General features: G+C 41.3%; 1 protein-coding gene across 4 annotated transcripts in view; it reads right to left on the bottom strand.

Moving 5' to 3' along the window:
• The window catches only part of NDEL1 (nudE neurodevelopment protein 1 like 1), a 54,546-nt gene extending 27,539 nt beyond the window's left edge, over positions 1-27,007 (bottom strand). For 3 of the 4 annotated variants that reach the window (XR_009211194.1, XM_032139180.2, XM_032139179.2), the window contains exons 1-8: positions 26,867-27,007; positions 18,784-18,881; positions 16,979-17,132; positions 15,941-16,089; positions 14,166-14,302; positions 11,903-12,076; positions 7,946-8,037; positions 2,691-2,842 (exon numbers count right to left, since the gene is read on the bottom strand). Coding sequence is in view for 3 of the 4 variants with exons in the window: in XM_032139180.2 (XP_031995071.1) it covers positions 2,691-2,842; positions 7,946-8,037; positions 11,903-12,076; positions 14,166-14,302; positions 15,941-16,089; positions 16,979-17,132; positions 18,784-18,869 (944 nt within the window). In the remaining variant the exon portion in view is untranslated. The remainder of the gene's footprint in view (positions 1-2,690; positions 2,843-7,945; positions 8,038-11,902; positions 12,077-14,165; positions 14,303-15,940; positions 16,090-16,978; positions 17,133-18,783; positions 18,882-26,866) is intronic. The other variant, XM_032139178.2, reaches the window with a different exon arrangement.
• Positions 27,008-27,374: the final 367 nt, after the last annotated feature.

Raw genomic sequence — 27,374 nt, 5'->3', positions numbered from 1 at the left:
ACTGCATCTAAAGTTTCAGCGGGTGGGAGGGTGAACACGTACACCCACACGCATGCACACAAACCTACTTTGATGACGTCTCTCCCCCAAACAATCCTGCCACAGGTTTCCAGCGGCACTAGTGAGCCATCGCCACGGTGCTACAGACTCCTCAGGAGTGAGAGGGAGGGCAGGCAGGTTCTGCAGTGGACGGCTTTTTCAAATGGAGCGCTTTTCTCATGCCGAAACTACAAGCCATACTTCACTTCAGGCTTTTGTTTTTTTAACCTGCCAGAGTGTATAATGGACCTGGGAACTGGGATATCCTGCCCTTCCTTTTGCGGCTGCTACACAACATCTTGGTTTTCATCTGGTCAACAGGTCGGCAGAAGAAAAGCCAGAGGTAAAAAGCCAGATAGGCCAGAAGCCGGAATCGAAGCAAAGCGGCGAGAAAGTGAAAACACAGCAAAACCCACAAAAGAGTTATCCTCAGGAATACAGCAACTAGAAAGATAACTCCAGCAACAGTAGGTTAATATTTCAGTGCACATACACAATCCATTTATCATATAAGCTAAACACTCACACAACAGCCAGCCCACAAAAGCATATTTCTTAATAGAAAAGGCACAATGTAAAATGTCTATCATTTAAAACCAAAACTAAGTATCTGCAACTGTTCCGATTGGGAAGCACAGCACATTTCCAGGTTCAGCTCAGGAAGTAAAGCCTACACTTACATCTCAGATGCTCTCAAGGGGCAGGGGTGCAGTCAGTGTGCCCAAGGCCCGTTCCTGGCTTCAGCTCACCCTGAGGTCCCCACATCTCCCTGAGAGCAGGTTCACCTCTTGGCAATCCCTGCCCTGGTGCTCTGTCTCGGGAGGCAAGTGGCAGGCAGGAGTAGTGACCCTGAACAGGCAGTGTCATCCTTCCCTCCTCGTGACTGTCCTTAAAGGCTTCCACACGCACAGGCACCTGTCCAACCTATCCATTTATGGTTCACACCTGCTCTCATGTAAGGCACCTGAGGCCCATCAAGAAATACGATTCCAAGGAGAGACTAATGACTACTCTAGTAGCAGGTCATTATGAGCTGCAGGAAAAAATAATTAGGCACTGCTTCCGACATTTACGAAGACTACCCTAAAAGTTCTCCATATCCTTCAGGGGAAATGGCTACTGTCATGTAAAACCATCCAGTCATTCCATTTATCATTCCAGTTTAAAAACAAGGGCTGCCTCAAGTCTGCCTGAAACTCCCAAGCCTGAGGAAAATCAATTTTATATTTACTCCACCCGAGGAAACCCAATGGTTAGAATAAAGTTCTGATTTCAGCTGGGCGCGGCGGCAATCCCAGCACTTTGGGAGGCTGAGGCAGGAGGATCACTTGAGCCCAGGAGTTTGAGACCCAGCCTAGGCAACAGAGTGAGACCCCATCTCTTCAAAAGAAAAAAAAATTATTTAAAAAAAATTTTTAAGAAAGAATAAAGTTCTAATTTGTATAGTGATGTTTTAGAATGTGCTTTTAATACAAAATCCTTAATGAAATGTATGTACTCCAGGGTAAAATTAGGGACAGAAATCAACCCAAACACTCCACTACAAGGATAAGAGCCTATTCAGAGTGCACTGTGTGTCGAATCTGCTCCTTTATACATGTGCCATAATTACGGAGGACGGCAGAAAATACCAGCTGCTTTCAGAAATTGTGAACGTTTCTAGAGTTGTGCCTGCTCTGCTTTCACAGAAAAACAAGCAAGAATTACCTCTATGACTCAAGCAGAGACAGTGGCCAAAGATCATGGGTGCCTGTTGGCTGTTTCAATAACAACTACCTTAGGCAACACCATGCATCCCAGGCCACAGGTCCTAATAGTGACCTATATTAAGGCATACTTGTACAACCATGTATTACCATGTAGTATTTAAAAATAAATAAGTAAATTGAGGTAGAATAATATACATGACATGGAAAGATAATGGCAATAGAAGTCATGATAGGCACACTGCAAAGCAATATTTAAAGTATAATCCCATAACTGTGTTACAAACAACTTAGAGCAGATGCATAAAAATATGATTTGACATGCCTTGGAGTAACTGTAAGGAATGCAGAAACAGTGTGAAGGCAGGAAACCATGACTTTTTAGTTCATATACTTCTATACTAACTGAAATTTTTTTGCATTAAGGATGCTTCAACCTTGACAATTTTATTTCAATCTTCAAAAAAGCCTTAACTTTATACAAAAGTTGTATCTCCTAAACTGTATTTGATCCAGTGCCTAAGTACTTCAGGGCTTTATATTTCTCTAAAATTCTGACAGGGGATGTCTGTTGTAGAGTTTGCATATATTTAATTGTGATGCTCTCTTCCACCCCGAAAAAATATTTGCAAGTCTGCCAGCCTGTAAGCACCTGGACAACAGGGACCTTATCACAGTCATTTTGACTCACCAGAGCCTCACACTGCTGCCTTTCAAGAGTCTGCTTCCCAGGACAGAAGCCTCAGATTCAGGGTTCCTGGGGCAACAGACTCCATGGGGACTAGAGGACAACAATAGACGTCATGTCCCCTAAGATTAGAATGATAACAGGCTTCAGGCAGGTTTGCCAAGCTGAGTTTACCTTTTCAAGGCTTCATTATGCTCACTTAATAATCTGTCACTTTACTACTCAAAAAATTATCACTTAAAACATTCAGGACTTACCCTTTGTCGAAGAAAGATGTATGCCCTGATCGAGAGAACTTTGTGCCGTTGCCATTCAGCACCCCACAGTTAACATTCCCTGAAATATAGGATTTTCGTGATGCTTGGTCTTTTGCAAAATTCCTGCAAGCTGCTAATTTGGATTCTAAAGCCTACAAAACAGAAGAAGGAATGATATGGTTGTCAAAACAGTAGCTGCACATAAAAATTTGCATTTCAAACCATTTCTATTTCAAGCCTCAAAACTTATCTCAGTTGATAATGGTGGTTAGTTCAGCCATAATCAATCAACTTTCTAATAAAAAGGGGAAATACTTATGTTACGCTCCCTTTCTAATGACCTCAGAATATTGTATTTTTTCCTCTTAGTGTTACCGAAGGAAATACATATAATCTTCCCCTTACAACTAAAAAAAGTGTGGCACAGGAGATGGAACAGCAGATCCCAGGTCTCTTGACCCATCCATTGCTCGCTTCTAAGCTGTAGACTGTTGGTGTTGGGGGGCAGGGTGTGTTTTGGGAGCAAGCACTATTAAAAAACCCAAAAATATCACTTGAGAATTTTTTGGGGGGCAGCCAATTCTTTCTCTAGGTTCTTCATTTTTTCTACTGCATGAGAATGGATGAGAACATTCACAACACTTTACATGAAATTAAAAGCTATTTTATTTCTGACAGCACTCTGTAAAATGTTTAACTGATACCCTTTGTCTGTAATTAAATAATTCACCCGCAAATGACACTGGCGTTTTAGCATTTACCTCTAAATTGGGCACCCTTGTTTTGCACCTGTCACCACAACACCTGGCGAGCACCAGGCTCTACCAACACAGACGACATGAAGAGATCAGGCGTTTCTCATGTATTTCCACACACTCAGACATCACCAACTGTCTCTTTCCCATAAACACTTTGCCCAAATCAAACCCCTCCTTCTCCGAAAAGAAAAATACCATCCGTGGCAAAATATATATATACACAATTCATGTCTATTATCCACGACAGTAAAGGACTGGGAATGCACAGCTAAATTAAATCCACAGGTAACATATACTTCACTTTGAGAATCCATTTGGACCTCCTCCCCCTACATTTCAATAACAGCTATTCGGAAACAGCAACAATGGTTGGGCGCAGTGGCTCATTCCTGTAATCCCAGCACTTTAGGAGGCCAAGGCAGGTGGATCACTTGAGGCCATGAGTTCCAGACCAGCCTGGCCAACATGGTAAAAACCTGTCTCTACTAAAGAAAAAATAAAAAAATTAGCTGGGGTGGTGGCATGCACCTGTAATCCCAGCTACGCAGGAGGCTAAGGCACAAGAATCACTGGAACCCAGGAAGCAGAGATTGCCGTGAGCCTTGATAGCACCACTGTACTCCAGCCTGGGTGACAGAGTCAGACTCTGTCTCAAAAAAAAAAGAAACAGCAACAAAAACAGACAAACTTTTTTCTTCTCCTTCTTTCCTATGACAAAAGTACAATGACCTACTAAAATGACAACAGAAAAAAGGAAGAGAGGTAATGACCTTGTAGAACAAACTCTGAATAAGCATAATTCAGCAATAATTCAGCAGCTTATTAAAACTACACACACACAGTAGAAATCGAGAGCCATTCAATTCCTATATTCAAGACACACGTTCATTCAAATATATATTAAGTATCTATCACACAGCAGGCACAACTTATGTCTGAGACATCAGTGAGACATCCAAGCACGAGCACCAGGTCTTTTGAGGGGGGAAAGGGTGGTCTAGAAATTAAGATTTGAAAGACATCCACGCCCAGGGGTGGATGAAACTATGGCTGTGATTAAGATCAGAAAACCAAGGACAGAACTCTGAGTAAAACCAGTATCGAAAGGGTGAGCAGACGAAGACCCAACAAGATGACTAAGAGGAATGGAAAGAAAGTTGGGAGCAGCCACGACACAGCATCAGAGAAGCAGAGAAAAGAGGGCATTAACATAAAAAAAAGGTCAGTGTTGAATGCTTCAAGTAAAATTAGGACAGAACAGCATCCACTGGATTTGACAGCACTGAGATCACCAGTGAGCAGTTTTAGCGGCATGAGCAGGGGACAGAGCCCAGGCTAAAGTGTCTGGGGAGTGAGCATGCAGTCAAAATGCTAACAATAAACGGGGACACACTTTCAAGAAGCTTTAAAGTATGTAATATGTACCACATAAGTATTACATATATTTATATGGATAATATGTAATACAGAAATATCAAAGTATACATGTATAATACATAACATATAATGTGTAATACATAAACATTACACATAAATATTAACGCATATATAGTAAAAGGCTGAAGATACAGGAGAAATAAAGATTTAAGGGTTGGAAGAAATGAGATCCAAAGCACAGATGGACAAAATTAGCCACGGGCAGGAATCTGCACTTTTACCACTGGGACAAAAAGGAGGAATGGCTACAAATAGAGGTAATAATAGGAGGGTAGTAACAGAAGATGAGAAAAGAAATCAAAGAAGCTTAAAACAAATGGCCTTGATTTTCTCTGTGAAGGGCATGCAAGAGTGGAGAAGGGCTTCCAGTTCAAGTCAGTGGACAAAGTCGTGTAAAGAGGCATAAATGAAATATTCATAAAAGCCAACAAGGGCTGGTGGACAGCAGCAGACCCAAAGTGTTGATGACTTTTGGAGGTCGTTATTGTGATAACTCTTAGAAGACAGATTGTCAGCTGAATGTGTAAACCATACAAGGATGCCAAATTAAACCTTCATGCACCACTTCTGAATAAATTAAAGTACTAAAGCAAAACAAACAAGGAACAAAGACAGACAACAACGTGCGGTGAGGAACAGGCAGAACTAACCCAAGAGTAAAATGGAGAGAAATTCAAGGGCGACAACAATGCAGCAGCCCTCGAAGCCCATCAGGGCATCCCGCAAAGAGTGTGAAGAAGAAGCTAGAAGATCCGAGAGTAAAGAAAGGTGTAGGTTTCTTCTACTCAAAAGAAAGAAGGGGAAACAGAAATGCTAGGAAAAGAAAGCAGCATACAGTCAGCTACAATAGGAAATATTAAAAAACCCAGTATGATTTTGAGTAAATTACAGTTAAAGAACAAAATTCTCAAAACACATTTGTTGAGTGGCACAAATATAAAGACGCACCTGAAAGCCCAGCATCTCCTCTGTGATTACACAGTAAATAACACATATATGTTCATTGTTACAAATGCTGTTTGACTACTTTTCCATTTTTAGAACCAACCAACAGAGAGCTCCCACAGCTAGTAGAGGGCTCAGAAAAGGAAAGCGGAGTGGGAGTGTGGTGGGGAAGAAAGGGAGAGAACAGAGAGTTAAGATATAGTCTAATACTGGCCAGACATGGTGGCTCATGCCTGTAATCCCAGCACTTTGGGAGGCCAAGGCAGACAGATCACCTGAAGTCAGGAGTTCGAGATCAGCGTGGCCAACATGGTGAAACCCCGTCTCTACTAAAAATACAAAAATTAGCCAGGCATGGTGGCACGTGCCTGTAATCCCAGCTACTCCGGAGGCTGACGCAGGAGAATCCCTCGAACCTGGGAGGCAGAGGTTGCAGTGAGCTGAGATCGTGCCACTGCACACCAGCCTTGGCAACAAAGCGAGACTCCATTCTCAAAAAAAAAAAAAAAAAAGATATAACCTAATACATTCGGAAACAAAAGTTTAAGAAGCTTAAAGTAATTTTTTTAAAAGAACAAAAAATAAAAATAAAAATCTCTTTGCTTAAAGTTGAGTAAATCAAGATAAACAGAAAAATAAGCACATGATTTCAAGTTATAAAGACAAATACTCCAACATAGAGGATTTTAAAATGGTTATCTTGGGAGTGAAGAAAGATTACTCTATGTACTATAGGGAATGACCTGAGCACTTTACTTTGTATTTTAAGCTTAAAATGCAGGTTTAATCTGATGGTTAGAAAATAACCCCTATGATGAGTTGAAACAGGCAAATATAGGACCTGTGTCTTGGCCTCCCATTTCTGCTTTAGATAAAGTATAATGCAATTTCTATATTTTTTAGAAAGTGTCACACACGAAAATAAGTGAAGGGGGTAGTAGATAGTGGGAAATGGCAAGGGTTGATTACTGAAAGGAGAGGTAAAAGTCACTAAGGGAAACAGGAATGGGAGCTAATGCTAGAAATGCTGACTTGATAGTGGCATAAATCCACAAGGTTCTGCAACTGTTTCCAGTAATTCAGACTGCAGATCTCCTTTGTGGCCAGAGAGACCATGAAGTCAACAGTGACAGAGTAAGAGATGTGTGAGATCACAGATGAACAGAAAGGAAGTGAAAGCAAGAGATGGCTGATAAAAACAAACACACTAAAAAATGGGGTAATACTCTTGATGAGGTTAAAGAGTAGGTATGATACAGAGTAAAACACTGATTGAGCAGAAAAACGGGTTTCGTTTTTTCGTTTTTTTTTTTTTGAGATGGAGTCTTGCTGTCTGTTGCCCAGGCTGGAGTGCAATGGCGCGATCTTGGCTCACTGCAACCTCCGCCTCCTGGGTTCAAGCAATTCTCTTGCCTCAGCCTCCCAAGTAGCTGGGATTACAGGCACCTGCCACCACGCCCGACTAATTTTTGTATTTTTAGTAGAGACGGGGTTTCACCATGTTGGCCAGGCTGGTCTTGAACTCCTGACCTCAGGTGATCCACCTGCCTCAGCCTCCCAAAGTCCTGGGATTACAGGCATGAGCCGCCACGTCTGGCTGGGTTTAGTATTTCAGAAGCGAAACTGTTCTGGAATACAAGGCTCACACCAAGGAGAAGGCACTGAAGTTGAGGTGGCCAAGGAAATAAGGTGGGCAAGACTAAGAGTAGAGAGTAATGCCATGAGCCAAATGTTAAAGTCCCACAAACACAAGACAAGGGAATGACCAGGAAGACGGCAGACAGCAGCAAAGACCACGATGAAGGTGGTAGAAGACACACAGCAGGCCTTAGACAAAGTATTCTAGACAAGGACAGAGGCATCGTGCTGTTGAAACAGGAATGGGGAACAGAAAGAATGCCCTGGTGGGAACCTAAGAGCTCAAGGTACAGGCTCTTCTGCAGGGGCATCATGAAGTGACTAGCCAGAGGCTAGTCAATGGATGCTTTTGCTTCTGAGCTTGGTGATAGCCTTTACTACAGGAAAGTATCCTTTCTTTCTTCCCTCACTTCAAATTAAGAAATAATTCAATACCTTGTCAGTGGAAACACCTAGTGATAAATAATTGAAACTTACCCCTACTTTCCGTAAGAGATCCCCCACGATGTTTAGTGCTGATATCCTAGCAGAGGGAGTTAGTGGACTGGTACCAAAACCATTTGGTATAGCTAGAGAAAAATAAAAGCTGAGTGATTACACTTGCAGTTCCCTTTACATTTGGGTTTTGTTGCTGATGTTACAAAGCAGTATAACAACACAATATCAACAAACTACTTCAAACTATGTAAAGTATAGATACCATAAATAGGCTAAACCACTCTCCAATTGGTGGATATTTACATTATATCAAATTTTTCGCCATTACAAATAATGCTACAAGGACATATACTCTTAAACATCTAGACAAGTATTTCTGGGAAAGAGATTCCTAAAAATAGAACTGCTGGGTCAGAGCACATGCCGATTTTTTTCACCTTAACAGACACTGCCAAAATGCTCTCTAAAAAGCCTGTGCTAATATCAGCAATCTACGTGGTGGTGCCCTCGATAATATTAGATATTATCTTTTTTTTTTTTTTGACAATTTGACAGTCACGTTGTTTTAGTTTCTATTTCCATAGTAACTAGTCATTCGAATCTCTTCTGAAAATCAGTCTTTGTACATTTCTCTACTGGTTTTGTCTTTCCTGTAATCAATCTGTAGGAACTCTATACATTCTGGATATTCACCCTTTCTCTTATAGACATTCTATCTCTCAGTGTGACATTCATCTTGTAAACACTGTGTTTTGGTAGGAGAACCTTTGGCTTTTCCATCTTAATGTCATAATGTTTCCCATACTTTCTCCTAGTATTTTTCTAATTTTTTTACATTTAGATCGTTTAATTCACCTAGAAATTATAGTTGTCTATAAGATACATATCTAAATTTTTTTCCTCCAAATGCAGAGACAATTGTCCTAGTATCATTTAAGGAAAACTCATCTCATCTGAAATAGCACTATAACTATAAACTAAATTCCCTAAATATGTGAATATATTTCAGTTCCATTGAACTATTAGCCTATTCTATCAGAAGTATGCTACTTTAATTATCATAATTTAAAATATATTTTGAGATCTCAAAAGGCAAAGATCCTTCTTGCTATAGCCCATTTCAAACTTTTCTCAGCTGTTCTTGCACATTTACTATTCCAGAATAATTTTATTATCAACATATCAATTTTTTAAATCCTGTTAGGATTTTTATTAGAAGTTGAAATTATAGATTGACTTGGGGAGAATGGATATTGTAAGAAAATTAAGTCTTCCCATTCAGAATCATAGTATTTACCATGATATTTACCCATATCTGCTTCTACACTCAGTAAGGTTTTCAGTCGTGCACATTTCTTAATTTTTAAGAGATAATATGACATCATGATTAAGGGCTCTTGCGCTGAACTACTGTATACAAATCCAGTTCAGCCACTGGGTAAGTTACCCATATGTAAAAGGGGGCAAATAAAAACTACCTCATCATAAAGTTGTTGTGAAGTTTAAATTAATGTACTTTAAAAATGCACGTAGTAAGTACTCAATAAAGGTTAGCTATTACTTTTTATGTTTGTTTTCCACAGAGTGCTAATCAGCAACAAAAATACTTGTGTGGGTTTTTTTGTTGTTTATTATCCTTCTTCTCCTCTAGAATATAATCTCATTGAAGGTAGGGGCTTTGTCTTAACACACTGTACTCCCAGCATCCAGAATAATGCATGACACGTAACAGGTGCTCAACATGATATAAAAAACTGCTGTAGGGATTTCTAGATCTCATTTTTCCCTATTCGAGTTTTATATTTTAGGTGTTATTAAATCTGTGCTTTTATGGTAAGTTGCTTTAAATGCTTTTTAGAAACAAACATTGTAGGCTGGGCATGGTGGCTCACGCCTGTACTCTCAGCACTTTGGGAGGCTGAGGTGGGTGGATCACCTGAGGTCAGGAGTTTGAGACTGGCCTGACCAACATGGTGAAACCCCATTTCTACTAAAAATACAGAATTAGCTGGGTGTGGTGGCACACACCTGTAATCCCAGCTACTTGGGAGGCTGAGGCAGGAGAATCACTTGAACCTGGGAGGTGGAAGTTGCAATGAGCTGAGATCGCACCATTGCACTCTAGCCTGGGCAAAAAAAGCAAAACTCTGTCAAAAAAAAAAAAAAAAAAAGAAAAGAAAAGAAAGAAGGAAGGAGGGAGGGAGGGATGAAAGAAAGAAAGAAAGAAAGAAAGAAAGAAAGAAAGAAAGAAAGAAAGAGAAAGAGAGAAAGAAAGAAAGAAAACAAACATTGTAAAAAGTAAAATACAATTAAAGACAGACCACTTCAGAAAGATCAGCTCTAAGATCTTACTGATTTCTCTGACCACCTGCTGCTGCTCACAACTCTGTGCTTTCTTGTAATGAAATGACAGTGATCTAGTACACAGCAGCTTTTAGGTTAGCCAGTGAAAATTCATGCTATTGGTTCCAGCCTAAAAACCTATCTATTAAGCAAATATTACTGCCATAGGGTTGGCACATCTCATGCGGTGCCAGAGCAGGCTCCATGTCCTTTTGACTCCCCGAGGCCCTGAATGAAAATTCTAACAGGCTATTAAAAAAACTGTGCACCACCTGTGGGTGTCACCTCACCTGAGGCCTTTCACTATTCTGATTCATCTTCAACTAAAGGATTTTCAGATCTGCATAATTCTAATCAGTAACATAAAAGCAAAACTTTGTTAGTCCTCAGATGTAATTGTGAAATCTTCAAATATACAAGCGGCTCTTCTGAAAAACTGACCATGAGGGCTCCTGATGACTGCTAATAATCTATTGCCTGCCCTTTGTCCTCAGCAGTAAACCTAGCGCAATTAGAAACACCTTACAACCATATAGCACCTTCACATACCTTATCTGATATCATCTCGTAACAAGGCAAAGACAAGTTGAATTACCTACTCAAGGGTTACTGAGCACTTGAAATGTGGTTAATGTGACCAAGAAACTGAATTTTATATTTTATTTCATTTTAATATAAATTTAAATAGCCACATGGGCTGGTGACTATTGAGTAGCGCAGACAGAGAGAGCTCACTGTACTAGTTGCCCACACAGCATTCTAAAAGATAAAACCCTGTATTTTAAAAAGGGTGGGATGACAGCTTCAACATAGGGTGGAAAAAAAAAAGCATGGGGGGATGAGAGTAGCTGAAATATGAACTGCAAGCTGCAAAATCTAAACAAATCTCAATTGAGAGCTTTAAGATTCCATTTTAAGGTTCTATCTAGTGGCTACTAGGTGGTTTTTCTGCTTATCTGGATTTAAAAAAACACACTGGCTGATGGCAATGTGAGTATTCTGTATGTGCCAATCACCAGTTACTCCAAACAACGCTTTTGAAAAAGGAAGCTCCTGAAGCATGTAACAGAATGGGCATGTCCATCCAAGCTGGTCTTACATGAGTCTGAAAGATAACTTAATGATTCTCTGTACATTCTATGTAGAAAGGCCTCAGGTCTCCCATGATATGGAAAGTGGCGAAAGGAAGAAATAAAACTGTGTTTAAATATGATCCCCAAATTTGCATGTGACAAAGAGATGTGCACAAACACACACAAGCACACAATAGAAAAAAAACTCAAAATGTTAATGGTGGGTGCCTGTAAGTGGTAAGATAACATGATTTTTATTTCCTTTTTTTTCTGTGTTTTTAAAATTTTCTACCTAAACATACTGCTGTAATCGCAAAATCTGTTGCTATCATCAAAAAATAAACTTTCCTTAAAAATCTTTAACTTTTAAAAATCTCATCTTAAATGTAACCATCATTTCACTGTTTCCTATGTATTAGTGGCCTAGGAAAACAATTCCTTCTTCTGTTTCACATAGCGCTAGACTTCACCAACTTTTAAACTAAAATTACTCTTTAAACCTTAGCCACCGCCTTCAGCAACAAACCCCCGTAAGCTGATCATCTAACACATCGCCTCAAAAAGAAAAGACATTACAAACCTTTCGGTGAAGGAAAAGTGTTCTCCGTTCCTTTACCAACAGGGGTAGCTGGCAAAGAAAGTGATGCTTGGACAGCGGAGTCCATCTTTTCACAGTCTAGAGTTGGAGAGCTAGGAGCCGACTTTCTAGTTACTTCCTGTTGTCTTTCCCGAACTGCTAGTTCTTGCCTTAAATCTGTAAAATATTGCAAATAAGGGCAGGAATACTCACTAGCGGGAGCAAATATATCAAGAAAAGTACATCTAAAATGTCATAAAGGTCTTCTTCCTAAATTACTATTTCTGAAAAATGAATTTCCTATTTAATTATAACTTTTATTTCTAGGGGAATAAAAATGGCAAAACTACTGTCTAAATGATCTTTGAGAATTTAAAAATGCTATAACCTGAGAGAAGTTACTTATGCTCATATGCAAAAAGAAACACTGCAGAGTCCACAGTACAATTCACACAAAAGTAAATATTCTTCACCAACTTATTTGCTTTTATTTTCAAATGATGTAGTTTTGGGGTTATTGCAAAATCAACTAAGTGCATTTTTGTAATTTTAAATGGGCTGGCATTAACTATTATCACTATGAAATATTTGGTTTTAGAAAAGAAGTATTCAGAACGGTTTAAATTTTTCTCATGCTTTCAAATATTGAGGTTTTTTTTCTTTTTTGAGATGGAGTCTTGCTCTGTCGCCCAGGCTAGAGTGCAGTGACACAATCTCGGCTCACTGCAACCTCCATCTCCTGGGTTCAAGCGATTCTCCTGCCTCAGCCTCCCAAATAGCTGGGATTACAGGCACCCGCCACCACACCCAGCTAATTTTTTTTTGTATTTTTAGTAGAGACAGGGTTTCACCATGTTGGTCAGGCTGGTCTCGAACTCCTAACCTCAAATGATCCACCTGCCTCAGCCTCCCAAAGTGCTGGAATTACAGGCGTGAGCCACCACACCCAGCCAATGTCGAGTTTTTAACCCAAAATTAATGTTATCTTTTCCAATTATGCAATTTAACCTACAGAATATTTGCTTGTGTTAAAAAAGGAACAAAGTCATCCCCCTTTTGGGTATGTATCCAAAAGAATTCAAAACAGGATCTCAAAGAGATATTTGCACACCCATGTTCACAGCAGTATCATTCACAATAGCAAGAGATGGGAGCAACTTGATGGCCATCCACAGATGAACCGATAAAGAAAATGAATATATACAATGGAATATTATTCAGCCTTAAAAAAGAAGGAAATTTTGTCACATACTACACATGGATAAACCTTGAGGACATTATGCTAAGTGCAATAAACCAGTCACAAATACTGTATAATCTCCCTTATATGAGGTATCTAAAGTAGCTGAACTCATAGAAAGTAGAACTGTGGTTGCCAGGGGCTGAAGGGAAGGGAAAATGGGTAGTCGCTATTCAATAGGTATAGTTTCAGTTTTGCAAGATGAAAAAGTTCTAAAAATTTGTTTACACAACAATTTGACTATACTTAACACTACTGGACTGTACACTTTAAAATGATTAAGAAGCCAGGCACAGTGGCTCACACTCGTAATCCCAACATTTTGGGAGACAGAACCAGAAGGATCATTTAAGGCCAAGGGTTCAAGACCAGCCTGGCCAACATACTGAGACCGTCTCCACAAAAAAATTTTTTCTTAATAAGCCGGATGGGGCCGGGCGCGGTGGCTCACGTCTGTAATCCCAGCACTTTGGGAGGCCAAGGCAGCTGGATCACGAGGTCAGGAGTTCAAGATCAGCCTGGCCAATGTGGTGAAACCCCGTCTCTACTAAAAATACAAAAATCAGCTGGGCATGGTGGCAGGCGCCCATAATCCTGGCTACTCGAGAGGCTGAGGCGGGAGAATCGTTTGAACCCGGGAGGCGGAGTTTGCAGTGAGCTGAGATTGCACCATTGCACTCCAGCCTGGGTGACAGTGCAAGACTATGTCTTCAAAAAAAGTTGACTCTAAGCTTCTTCTGGCATAGGGACAGTAAGGTAAGGGAGGATAAATACAGTTGTCCCTCAGTATACATGGGGATTGGTTCCAGGACCCCCACCTACACCAAAATTGGTGCATACTGAAGTCCCACAGTCAGCCCGTATATATGAAAAGTCAGCCCTCCATATACAGGGTTCTGAATGCCATGAATACTGTATTTTCAATCCGTGTTTGGTTGAAAAAAAAATCAGAGTATAAGTGGGCCCACACAATTCAAACCCATGTTGTTCAAGGGTCAATTGTGTTCTTTAAGTTATAAATTTTACCTCTTGCTTCATCCTTTAACCTCTGTACAGAGACCAACAAAGATTCCTTTTCATCAAGTTCACTTTCTAAAAATGCATTTCGTTCAATGGCCTGATTTAGCCTTTGTTCAAAGTCTTCCAGTGAAACTATTGTTGCCCTAAAAAGAAAAATTAGAGTACATGAATTAAATACATAACATGTGCAAACAGATAGTACAAAAGGAAACTGTCAGTTTATCTCGCGACATTTCCTTACCAAGCCAGCCTGGCCCCATTCAAAGAAGATGATCTTGCCCCTTCCCGACCACTGCTGGCACGTAGTGTCTCTATCAGTTGGGCAATACATGCAATATATTCTCTTAAATTCCCATCTATTCCTTAATGTTCCCTACAGAAAGGCTATTTGTTACACTATTTATATCTCCACTGTGTTTTGAACACAATACAATCAAGTTTACACATTTTCGGAAAGACAACTTTTCAAAACTTGTAATATATGTAAGAGTTTGTTTAAAACATTAAGTCCCAAGTCAGGGAACCTAAGTCCGATTCACACGGATCCTAGAACTAAATCAAACAAAATCAAATCATACCCGAACTTTCCACACCTAAGTAACAAAAGGACCAGAGGCTATTTATTCCCTTTGCTTTCTGCAACCATCCAGACATTTGCATAGGGTGTCACTTTGTAACTTCACTTCAGCCTCTGATTGGTTATCCTCCGCAACCAATCTGGCTGCTGCCTCCCCTATGCCCTGGAGCAGCAGCTTGCCCACTTTTTTTTAGTAGGTTATTAACATAGTGAATGTACATATCTGTCACCCCCAAGGGTAGTGACCAGACTAGCTCCGCATCTCTAAGTTCAGCATCATGTCAGTCACTTAAGACCCACTGGATAAATATTGAGGAAGGAAATACCAGGAAACAATTATAAAGTAATAGGAACTAAGTTTGGAATGGTTAAGAAACAACTAATTAAAGATGCATAAAGTTTGGCAACAGTGATAGCAAGCCACTGCAGGTTGTTCAGAAAATCTGAACTGATCAACATTTTAAGAAAATTCATCAGTCAGTATTAAAATAAAAAGGAATAGAAATATAAAGATGTATCAGCTAGAGGATAACTACAGAATCCAGGTATAAGATGTGAGGATCTACAGGAAGTATGGAAGTGTTAAGAGCACAGAGGGAAGACGGAGGAACGCATGAGACAGTTTAAAAAATAAATAAATAAATACACAAAACCTAGGCTGGGTGCAGTGGCTCATGCCTATAATCCCAGCACTTTGGGAGGCCAAGGCAGGCAGATCACTTGATGCCAGGAATTCAAGATGCCAGCCTGGCCAACATGGCAAAACCCCGTCTCTACTAAAAACATAAAAATTAGCTGGGTGTGGTGGCACATGCCTATAACCCTAGCTACTTGGAAGGCTGAGGCACAAGAATCGCTTGAACCTGGGAGGCAGAGGTTGCAGTGAGCCAAGATCATGCCACTGCACTCCAGACTGGGCAACAATGAGAGACCCTGTCTCAAAAAAACAAAACAAAACAAAACCAACAGGATCAACCAAGTATATGAAAGAAGGAAAAAAGAAAAATTGAAAGAGAAAAGCTTTGAAGGACATTATCTGGGAGATGAGGATTTGGGGTTCCTTTCCATCCGATGAGTTACAAGTGACGTGAAACACCAACAGGAAATGTTCTGGGACTAAGATCTAGGGGAAGAGCCTAATAAAGATTTTAATCACTAATTACCAAGGTGGTTTTTTTCTAACAAAACGCAGTCATTCGTTTACCTTTTGGCTCGCTCCAGGTCATCGTTGGCCTGCTCCAGCTCTCTCACATACTTATGCAACTGCTCCTTAATGGCCCGAGTCTGACTTAAATCATCTTCTAACACTGAGACCTGCTTATAGCTCTGTGCATATTGATGCTCTAGCTTCTCCTGAGGGCATCAGTATAGGAAAGTACATGTCATTAATATACAGTCCTCTTTAATAAAGAGGTAACTCAAGTTAAAAGGGTCGGGGGGAGCCCAAGGACTTTACCCACACTCTTGTAACAATTACTTTAAAAACAACTAAATGACACATTCATTCTAAGTGCCTAAACTCATGTTAAATTTTGTCAACCATTCTCCTCTCAGAAAGAAACCCAATAACAATCTCTCTGAAAAAAAGTACTATAAAAAACCCTTGCCTCAAAATCCCCAAACTTGTTGAGGAAACCTCTGGGTTTTCAGGCTAAATGCGGCCCAGGGTAAGCACAGAGTTCAAATTCCCTACCTTTTACCTGCCCACCCAACCTTCCCAGAACCCACTCACTCCCCAGACACTAAACACCCTCAGGCATGTGGCTACAGTAGATGGTGAAGGGCAGAGAAAGGGGTGAATCCTTTTGCTCCTGAAAATTCCTTTGTAGAAGGGAAATTTTTAACCCTAACTAAACTCCAAAACTGAAAGGGCTATGAACAATAATGAAATAAATGCATATTCCCTATCAATATAATTGTAAACATACTGCAGAATGAGGCAAACTATCTGTCAAAACAAATAATCAGGCAGCTTTTGAAAATTATAGGAACTATAATATGATATAGCTAGGAACATTATAGCCAGAAAAGTGACAACTACAAAGTTTCTAAGTGAACTCCTAAACTCTGAACCACCTTTTCCCCTGGTTCCATGAAAGAAAACATTTTATTCAAAAATTCACTTTAAGCATTTTTTTCAAACTATTTTTTGTCGCCTGCTGCTCTTAAGCACCTGAAAAACATATTTCTCATTTTAATAAAACCCAACACATTAGACCCCAGTGTCTACTGCTGCAATTACCTTTAATGCCTCCACTTCATATTTCAGTCTTTGGTTATCAGCCTGCAAGTCTCTGTTTCTTTGTTCAGCCTGTACTAATTGTGCCTCCAACTCTGCTTCTAATTCTCTGCTTCCTTCCTGGAATTCAACTAGCTCATCCCGGGCTTCCTGGAAGCTAATCAGAAACAAAGTGGGAAAGACGAGTTACACTAAGAACCACAAGGATTGTCTTGGAGGTGATTATATAGCAATTCGATAATTTTTGCTTGAATGCTAATGCTCTCATAAAATATACTAAAGACAATCTGTTTTGCATCTCTTAATATATTCAGGGTTCAATGAAAATGACAAGCCCAAAAAGGAGCCACAAGTCAGTGATTACAATATTTATGAAAAGTAAGGCTACGTAGCTCAATACCATTAGCTTCTTCCACCACAGAACTCAGATGCGAGAAAAATGCATTTTTACTTTCATTAAAGTAAAAAATTTGGCATTTCCTTCTACCATATTCAACAGAAATCACAGGTATTTTCACATCACAATAGAACTGTTGCATATATCTCTAAATATATTTATTCTCATGACTATTTCAAAATTAGGCAGTTATTACATTCACTTCTGTATCTTTTTTTATTTAATGCATTAATAGAGAAGTACATATTACTATGCCATAAATTAGGTTAATATTTAGATAACTTTTTTCAATATAATTTATTTTCTTTGTAATTCTATTATTCTATGCATTTAAAAATACTATGCTGAGGAGTCCATAGGCTACCCCAGCCCATTAAGACAACTATGACACAGAAAAAGATTAAGAACCCGGGCCGGGCACGGTGGCTCATGCCTGTAATCCCAGCACTTTGGGAGGCTGAGGCGGGCAGATCATGAGTTCAGGAGATCGAGACCATCCTGGCTAACACAGTGAAACCCCGTCTCTACTAAAAATACAAAAAATTAGCCAGGCGTAGTGGCGGGCGCCTGTAGTCCCAGCTACTCAGGAGGCTGAGGCAGGAGAATGGCGTGAACCTGGGAGGCGGAGCTTGCAGTGAGCCGAGATTATGCAACTGCACTCTAGCCTGGGTGACAGAGTGAGACTCCATCTCAAAAAAAAAAAAAAAGAACCCTGCCATAGATGCACACCTTTCATATCCACTGGCACAATAGAATAACTGACTTCGGTGATAATAATGAAAGGGCAGTAAAAGGTTTGATAAGACTTAGTAAACTCTGTTAACCAAAATAGGAAAATGTACCAATATTTTATTTAGCAAGATCTCATTTTTAAAAAAGAAATTTGAGACAAGTTTTGGTGCTTAAAAGGTTGTTACCTGAAAGTTCTCCCAACCAAATAATTGAAATTTTATAAAACATTCCATACCCCTGAAGCTTCTCCCCCTCCCTCAAAGCTTTGCTGGCTCCAGACACTGATCATGCTTGCCTGGGGAGAACGTAAAGTCTGTTCTATGGAGCCCTAGACAGCTTATCAGAATCTCCAAATGACCAAAATGATGAGGCAGAATCAGTGCACGTAAAGCAAGCCAAAGATGGCCCCACCTACTAAAAAGCATAGAAGAGGCAATGATCAGAAGAAATCATAAATGATAGTTTTCCTACTATTTTAATAATTTGAACAATATAAAGACTTATGGCATGTTATACTATTTAAATACAACCCATGTGGTGACTGTTTGTAGAATCTCAATCCTAGAATCCTAAATCTGCAATTCCAAATTTAGCTTTATGTTAAAAAGAAAAATGCACAAACAAGACATGGTGTATTCCAAACACCCTCCCCTACTTTCAGCATGCTTTCCAACATTACCTTTGCTTGTACTTCAAGGAAAGTTCCTTCCAATAAGCAGTTTCCTCCTTTAAACTTGAAAAATCTGGTATATCTTCACCATCCATGATCAAGAAAGCCTGGGAAATATTAAAGACAAGCTGTTAACAACTTAGAGAACAGACAAATCTAAGCAAAAGCATAAAATCTGGGACAACACTGAACTGCAGCATTTTGGAGGGAATAAAACATGAGAGATTCCAGTGGTTAACTCTCTTCAAACTCAGGCACGTCAATCACTCCACTGCTCCACTCTCAGGGACCACCAATATTGTGAATGAGATCATGACAAAGGTCCTTTGATACAAAGCGACAGGAGGCACTTTTGGTTGCAGCATAGGTGCTGGGTGACTTGGGCCCACAGAATCATCCTGCACACAGAGTTGCAGCAGTTGGTTTAAGGCCACGTGGTCCTCTGGGAATCGGGAGACAGAAACAAGCTTATTGTCAGAGATGCTGCTACCGCATGCATGCTGCCCTTCCCAGTATACAACTACTTCAAAACATCTGCTTGGAACATTTTATGCCAGGTGACCCTACTAGAAAATCAGGCACCACATTCCCAATAATTTACTATTATCAAATCTCTAAAAACTTCCTGTTAATCATCTTTTAAGGCCAAAGCTTCCTTCCAAAAGTCCACTAATCTCCAACTTCAATGATCTCTCTCTCATCCTGGTTCTTCTCCCAAGGCATTCAGAGAGGGGAAAAAAAGAGATTTAATTAACTAACATTTGGACTAGCTACCTAAAACTCCCAGCTGATCGTCAGGCCCACTCTAGAGGCATGCCTACCGTTTCCTAGCACCTCCTCCCCACGCATCCCACTCTATATTCTGGCAGTATTGTTCGTCTCCACGGAAATCTTTTATTCTGGCAGTATTGTTTGAAACTGTCTTAACACACCATGCTCTTTCAGGTCTGGAAAACTACTCCAGGTTTTCTCTACCTGGAGTGGCTCCCCTAAGTAGGAAAACTTCTATTTATCCTTAAAACCTAATTGTCATCTTTTCCAGAGAGGTTTTCTTGCCCTCAACTGGACAGCATTAAAATCTCTTGCATTCTTTGCTACCTCTGTACCCCACACAGGCTTTCACTGATATAATTACCACAGGGCAATGCATTTGCTTACACCTTTGTGTTGCCTGTTAGGCTGGCTTACTTATTTCCGTCTCAGCCCAATGCCTGCACAATAGTGGATACTCAATAATATTTACTGAATTAAACCATAATTGATTCAACCTATTCCATACTAGGCAGCAAGAACTCAAGACCAGCTTTAAAAGTAAATTAATAGGCTGGGTGTGGTGGCTCATGCCTGTAATCCCAGCACTTTGGGAGGCCGAGGCAGGCAGATCATGAGGCCAGGAGATCGAGACCATCCTGGCTAACACGGTGAAACCCCGTCTCTACTAAAAATACAAAAAATCAGCCGAGCATGGTGGCAGGCACCTGTAGTCCCACCTACTCGGGAGGCTGAGGCAGGAGAATGGTGTGAACCCGGGAGGCAGAGCTTGCAGTGAGCCAAGATTGCGCCACTGCACTCCAGCCTGGGGGACAGAGCGAGACTCCATCTAAAAATAAAAATAAAAATAAATTAATAAAAACCTGGAGATGCAGAGAACTTGGAGTTTATCTAGCACAAGCCACTCAGGAAGGTTTAGCAAAACAAAAACAACAACAACAACAAAAAAACAACTTTTTAAAGGAATGAACGGTTAAATCTCTCCACATCATCAAACATAGAACACAGTGGAAGTTCAATAAATATTCGAATTGAGTCTGGACACGGTGGCTTATGCCTGTAATCCCAACACATGGGGAGGCTGAGGCAGGAGGATTGCTTGAGCCCAGAAGCAGTGAGGCTGAAGTAAGCCATGATTTTGAGGCTGCAGTGAGCCACGACTGTGCCACTGCCCTCCAGCCTGGGCAACACAGCAAGACCCTGTCTTGAAAATAAATAAATACATATGTGCACGGATTTATAATCATCCTTTCAATATTCCCTCTTGACTTTCAAAGTACCACTTTATTAACATCTGAATTCCTACTTCAGGAATGGAGTAAGCAAAAAGACGTGTGGGTAGTTTACTTCCACCTCACAACGTACCACCATATATTAAATCAATATTAGAAAACCTATCATCATCAATTAGACAAAATTATTAATCCGATACATGGGCAGCCACATTCAGTCACTGACATAGGCTCAGTACAGGCTCCACATCAAAGAATAGGGAGTTGATGGGATTTATTGGGAAGAACCTTAGAGATAACCACTGCACACTAGCTACCTCAAATCATCACTATCCGGCCCTGAAATATAAATGGACAACCAAGAGCCATCTGACGAGTAAGAAAACCCAGTAGCATGAATAAGAAAATTTTAGGACCTACTGAACTGAGAGGAAACAGACAATTCAGGAAATGAGATTTTTTCTTACACAAGAACTCAGAAGGTACTAGACAAAGACTTTTAAAAAAAGGTCAGGAGGGCTACCTCCTACACACTTCCTGAGACAAGTACAAAAGAAGGGAGAAAACCATGACCTGGACAGCACGGGATGCAGGAAACAGGGGCTCCAACCTAGGGCTGCAATGAAAAGTCCCAGGATGAAGCCTAGTCCATCAGGCCCATAGAATGCTTCAGACGGATGACACCAAGAAAAATAAGGAATCCCATAGAACAGATAGCATAGAGCACGAGTGAGAAGCTGGATATACTTGAGGTTGTGGTGAAGACATGTTACTCTACTGTCACTAAGAAAAAGAGCAATTTAAAAGCTCAGGAGAATTAAAAAAGCAATAGAAGAAAGTCCTGATCCTTATATAGAGCATTTTGTAAGTTAATGATTTCAAGTCTAAAACTTGTAATGTATTGATTTTATCTTATTTGAAGCAACTGGGATAAGTTCCATAACTTTATAGCCACCGATGAACTTCCTGTTTTTGGTCTTAGCTTTGCCCTGAGTCCCATGTGCTGCTCTCTTGGAAGGTTCCAGGATTTGGCGAACAAACTTGTATTCTCCTTTATGTCCCTTCTGGTTTTGTAGACTTTGATGATAATACCTCTCAGCCTTGCTCTTCCCAAAGTGATTATTTCTTGCCTTTTTAGCCTATAATGATTTGGCAGCCATCTCAGTCCCTTAAATATTTTGTCATGCTTTGTATTGCCCCTAGATTACCCATCTGCCTTTCTGGGGCTGAGTGCCTAGTGCTGCTTCTGTACTGAACATTTTATTCACTGGTCGGATCATTTTTCCTTTGAGTTTTCAGTACTCTTTCTGTTACTGTGCAGCATTTGATGATATGCTAATAGTGTGGCCCATGAACCAGCATCATTATGAAAGTTCCTAATGACTGTTAGATACCTTCCTTGGCAGTTAACATTTTTTTGAAGGTGTTTGAATGTGGAGCCAATTCTTCTACGAAAAGAGTTAGGATTGTTTTGAATCTGTAAATGTTATTCAGGAGTCCACTTCAAAGCATTTCCATGTGGGGGTATTTTTTGTTGGTTTTGACCCATTTATATAGTATCAGAGGATGTACTAGCAGTTAATGCTTTGAAGAGCGCCTAGTTAAGTAGTAATCCCTGAGGAATAGCATTGTTTACCCCTCTGGATGTACTGCGAGTATCCCTTTGTCTCTGACTTTTGGTTCTTGAACAGGGACATATTCTTAATACAACACCAACTTTTCCATGAGTGTCCCGATAACTCAGGTTTTAAATAGGCTTTTGCATGAAACTTTTTGAGAATCTAGTTCTAGCCCTTGCATCCTCTTTGTCCAACTACTTACATTCAGTGTCAAATAATTATAGCAAAATTATTTTACTTAACACACATTCTTTATTTTCTTTTCTTTTTTTTTTTTTTTTTTTGAGATGGAGTCTCACTCTGTTGCCCAGGCTGGAGTGCAGTGGCACAATCCTAGTTCACTGCAACCTCTGACTCCTGGGTTCAAGCAATTCTGCCTCGGCCTCCTAAGTAGCTGGGATTACAGGCACCCACCACCATACCTGGCTAATTTTTGTATTTTTAGTAGAGATGGGGTTTCACCATGTTGGCCAGGCTGGTCTCGAACTCCTGACCTCGTGATCTGCCCTCCTCGGCCTCCCAAAGTGCTGGGATTACAGGTGTGAGCCACCGTGCCTGGCCACATTCTTTATTTTCTTGCTGAATCTTATGTGAATTGAATGTTGACCACCACTTTTCTAATCAATAGGCTATTTTCATAACCCGCCTACTGGCCCCTCTAACAGTATTATAACATTATGTTGGATATCATTTACTAAAAGGACCATCATCTCTTCCAGATCAAACCAATTTAAAACATTCAACCAAGAATAAGTCATACGAGCAGCATAGCATAGTGGTTAAGAGCCCAGATCGTGAAGCCAAACTGCTCAAGTTTGAAGTCAGACCTGGAAGTTCAAACTCACTACTGATGCATCTACTCACTACTTGGGTGACCTTGGGCAAGTGACTTAATGACTCAGTGCTCCATTTCCTCACCTGTGAAATGGGGATAATCATTAAAATGAGCTTATGAAGTGAGCTAATATTTGTAAAGTACTTAGGACAGAACCTGGCACATAGTAAAAACATAAATGTTCATCAAGCTATTAAAAATTGGTAGTTCAATAGCGGACCTTTCAAATATGACCACAAAGTAAACAGGCTTCAAAATTTAAAACATGCAAATGATTCTTTAAAATTGATCATTTCAGGAAGCTATATGCATATTCCAGTGATATCACCATTGCTGAAAAACATTTCCAAAACTTCTTTTTTGGAATAGGCTTTATGAGCCACATTAAGAACAAAGCAGGCCAGGTGCAGTGGCTCATGCCTATAATCCTAGCACTTTGGGAGGCTGAGGCAGGCGGATCACTTGAGGTTAGGAGTTCAAGACCAGCCTGGCCAACATGGTGAAACCCCGTCTCTACTAAAAGCACAAAAAACTAGCCGGGCATGGTGGCGGGCGCCTGCAGTCCCAGCTACTCGGGAGGCTGAGGCAGGAGAATGGCGTGAAGCTGGGAGGCGGAGCTTGCAGTGAGCCGAGATCGTGCCACTGCACTCCAGCCTAGGTGACAGAGCGAGACTCTGTCTCAAAAAAAAAAAAAAAGAACAAAGCAAAAACTACTTACTTTGTGGACACACCTCATCTTTATTGCTTCCTAACTGGTATTATCCAGCTCTATTGCCCTACTTTTACCCATCAGATTTACTCTTTTTAAAAATCAGATTCTGGCCAGGCATGGTCGCTCACACATATTAATCCCAGCACTTGGGAGGCTGAGGTGGGAATGTCACTTGAGCCTGGAAGTTCAAAGCCAGCCTGGATAACATGCTGAAACTCCATCTCTAACAAAAATACAAAAATGAGCTGGATGTGGTGGCATGCACCTGTGGTCCCAGCTACTCGTGAGACTGTGGTGGGAGGATTGCTTGAGTCCAGGAAGTTGAGGCTGCAGTAAGCTGTAATCACTCCACTGCACTCCAGCCTGGGTGACAAAATGAGACCTGTCTCCAAAAAAATAAAAATAAAAATCAGATTATTTACAAATAATAAAATTTGCTACCACTGCAGATACTCAAACGACAGTTTCAGGGGCTGTTTTACAGTCTGTTCAGTTTGCTTCAAGTTACACTGGGAGGATGTGTTCACTGTTATTTCAAACTATGTAACTAGAGATATTCAGGCTATAGAAAGTTAGCTAATATAGAAATACTGCTAAAACAATGCTCTAATGGTACATCCACAATTTTCTGAAGCTATAATGAAGATAGATAATTATGTATTATTGGCAGGGCACGGTGGCTCACGCCTGTAATCCCAGCACTTTGGGAGGCTGAGGCGGGCGGATCACGAGGTGAAGATTTTGAGACCAGCCTGACCCACATGGTGAATCCCTATCTCTACTAAAAATACAAAAATAGCAGGGCGTCGTGGCGTGCACCTGTAATCCCAGCTACTCAGGAGGCTGAGGCAGGAGAATTGCTTGAACCCAGGAGGTGGAGGTTGCAGTGAGCCGAGATCGTGCCACTGCACTCCAGCCTGGGCAACAGAGGGAGACTCCGTCAAAAAAAAAAAAAAAAAATTATTATTCTCTGCCCGTCCCCATCCCATCTTTCTTTAATACCAGATCTCAATATGGACAGAGTCTCAAAAGCATGACAATTTTTACGTAAAGCATTATCATACTGTGTATGACCTTCAGAAATCTAGCAGCAATCAACTCATTTGAGTTTAAAACAGCCTGTCCAAAATGCCTTTTATTTACAAGGAAATTACTCTTTGTACAACGGTAAGAAAATCTACTTTCAATGATATTGTTTCTGGTTAACAGTTCTAAAATGGACTAATGACATTGGAAGAGTTCTTTCAGAACTCACTGTTGGTAATACATGCCTTTTTACTGAAATTCTACTACTCTCAAAGGTGACATTTACAGAATTTTTAACTCTTCAAAGTTGATCTTAAACACGGTCTCTGATTCTATCAGACTTCTTTTTTACTTTATGGAGTGCTCAGAAACTTACGTCAGAAGTAATTTTAAGCTTTAGTAACCAAATTTATCTCAGCATGGTTTAAAATGAAAATAAAAATAAGTTGTTTTGCAGATGTCATGAAAGCAAGATCTAAGTTTTACTACGGTTCCTACTTATTTTAAGCTCCTTATCCAACTTCAATTTATTTAATTTTAAAAAATCAAAAGAACTACAGCTTCAGAAGATTTAGCAATTTCTATCTGGATGAAGTCAACCTCTAACCAGGGCTGGCCAAAGGTTTTGTTTCTCATGCATTCTAATTTTAAGTAACAATAATTTTAACAATAATTCAGAAGAAATACTTCACTTGGTTTCCCTTTACTTCTCTTCAGCCCATGACTTAACGCTGCATTGTGCCCATCAACTTCATGATTTAGCAAAGCCATTACACTATCTTTTAAGCACATTAAGAGCAACACAATTTATCAGACAAAATAATTAACCAGCAACTCCTGAACAAGCTTCACAGCAAGATTTTTCTCATGACTGAGCAGCAGTTTTTATCCTAGGTGAGTTTGCTCAAAAATAATTAAGTAATCTACCAGCTTCTGGCATATCTTTGGCAAGTCACATTTTCTGCCTTGTTTCCTAGCTGAGAAAGGTATAAAAATCCCACGAAAAGAAACCAGAACTCCGAGCCTAGAAAGGTAAATTATGATCCAAGCTAAGCCACTCACCAGTTGGTTGAACCTAAGTATAAATTAATTACCCCCATCTCAGCTCCATTTCTCCATCGAAATGGCGATAACATAATCAGTTGCAACCACAAGGTGATGCGGCTCGAAAGAGGAAGAAGAGTGTTCTGAAACGTGTAAAGGTGCTACGTAAATAGAATGTAATAATCAGTAGTGACAGAACTCTCACCTCCTTTGCAAAACTTAAAGGGTCATCTCATGGCTTACAGCAAGAAAAGAGTCAAGCACAAGTAACCCGAGCCCGTTGGTGACACTTTCCCGAACTCCGGGGGAGGATGATTAGCAGTTCCGGGCGGGAGTCAGGAGAATGCCAATCCGAGCCCAACGTAGGCTGCTCGCGCTCTCGCCCCCCATGGGAGAGAGGCACTGAGAGATCAAAATGCAACCCCGCTCCAAACCACCCTCGCAAATGAAGGAATTTCGGGGAGGGGGTAGGAGGAGGCGGGCTGGGCGCGCCGCTGCCACCTCCGACTGGGCCACTCCTTGCGCCGCCAGCGCCCCAGCCCACGGTGCCACGTCCCGGCCTCCGTCACCGCCAGCCCTCACCCCACCCGGAACGGGGCACATCCTCCGGAGGCCACCGGGATCGTTCCCTTGCAGGCGCCCCTGGAGGTTCACACGTCGGACCAGGGAAGGGAGGGGACAGTTAGAGCGGTTGGAACAGTTGCCCCCGCGCTGGCCGCCCCAGAACCCGGCCCGGCCCGCCCCGGCGGAGCCTCAGACACGGACCCGGGCCGGGAAGGCTCCCCAAGGGCAGGCCTCGGCGCCTCCGGCCCAGCGCAGCCCCTTAGGGAGCGGCCCCGCGCTGCAGGCTCACCTCCAATGTGTCAAAAGCGCATGTTCGCCGCCGCTCGACCGACGTCTCCGCTCCGCTGGCCTGGCCAGGCCCGCCCAGCCGCTCCGCTCAGCTCCCCTCCGCAGCCCCGAGCTCCACTCCGCGTACCTCCGCGCCCGGCTCCTCCCCGACACGTCAGGGGCTGCCTGGGTGTCCGAGGCCATTCTGTGACGCACGGGGGCGGGGCTCGGAGCATGCGCGAGAGCGCACGGGTATGCGGGGCGGGGCGGGGCGGGGCTGGTGCCACAAGGGGCGGGCCAGAGCCCGGCGCGCTGACGTCAAGGTGACGGCGTCCTCTTGCGCAGGCGCTCCTGGACTGCGACCGGCTGGTTTTGGCTTGTGCAGTTCCCTGAAACTGCTATTCGGGAGAGTGGTGCCAAGACGGATGGGAACTTGCCTTCAGTTTTCCGGCCACCAAGGCCCTTCAAGTGTCCATGTGTCTGTGTTCCCGTTTATAAAATGAATCTCGGCTCATAGTTCACGTCCGAGT

This window comes from Hylobates moloch, unplaced genomic scaffold (genome assembly GCF_009828535.3).
Source record: "Hylobates moloch isolate HMO894 unplaced genomic scaffold, HMol_V3 SCAFFOLD_19, whole genome shotgun sequence".
NCBI classification, from domain to species: Eukaryota; Metazoa; Chordata; class Mammalia; order Primates; family Hylobatidae; genus Hylobates; species Hylobates moloch.
The sequence above is the reverse complement of the archived record's forward strand: the minus strand, read 5'-3'. Positions and strand labels throughout refer to the sequence as shown.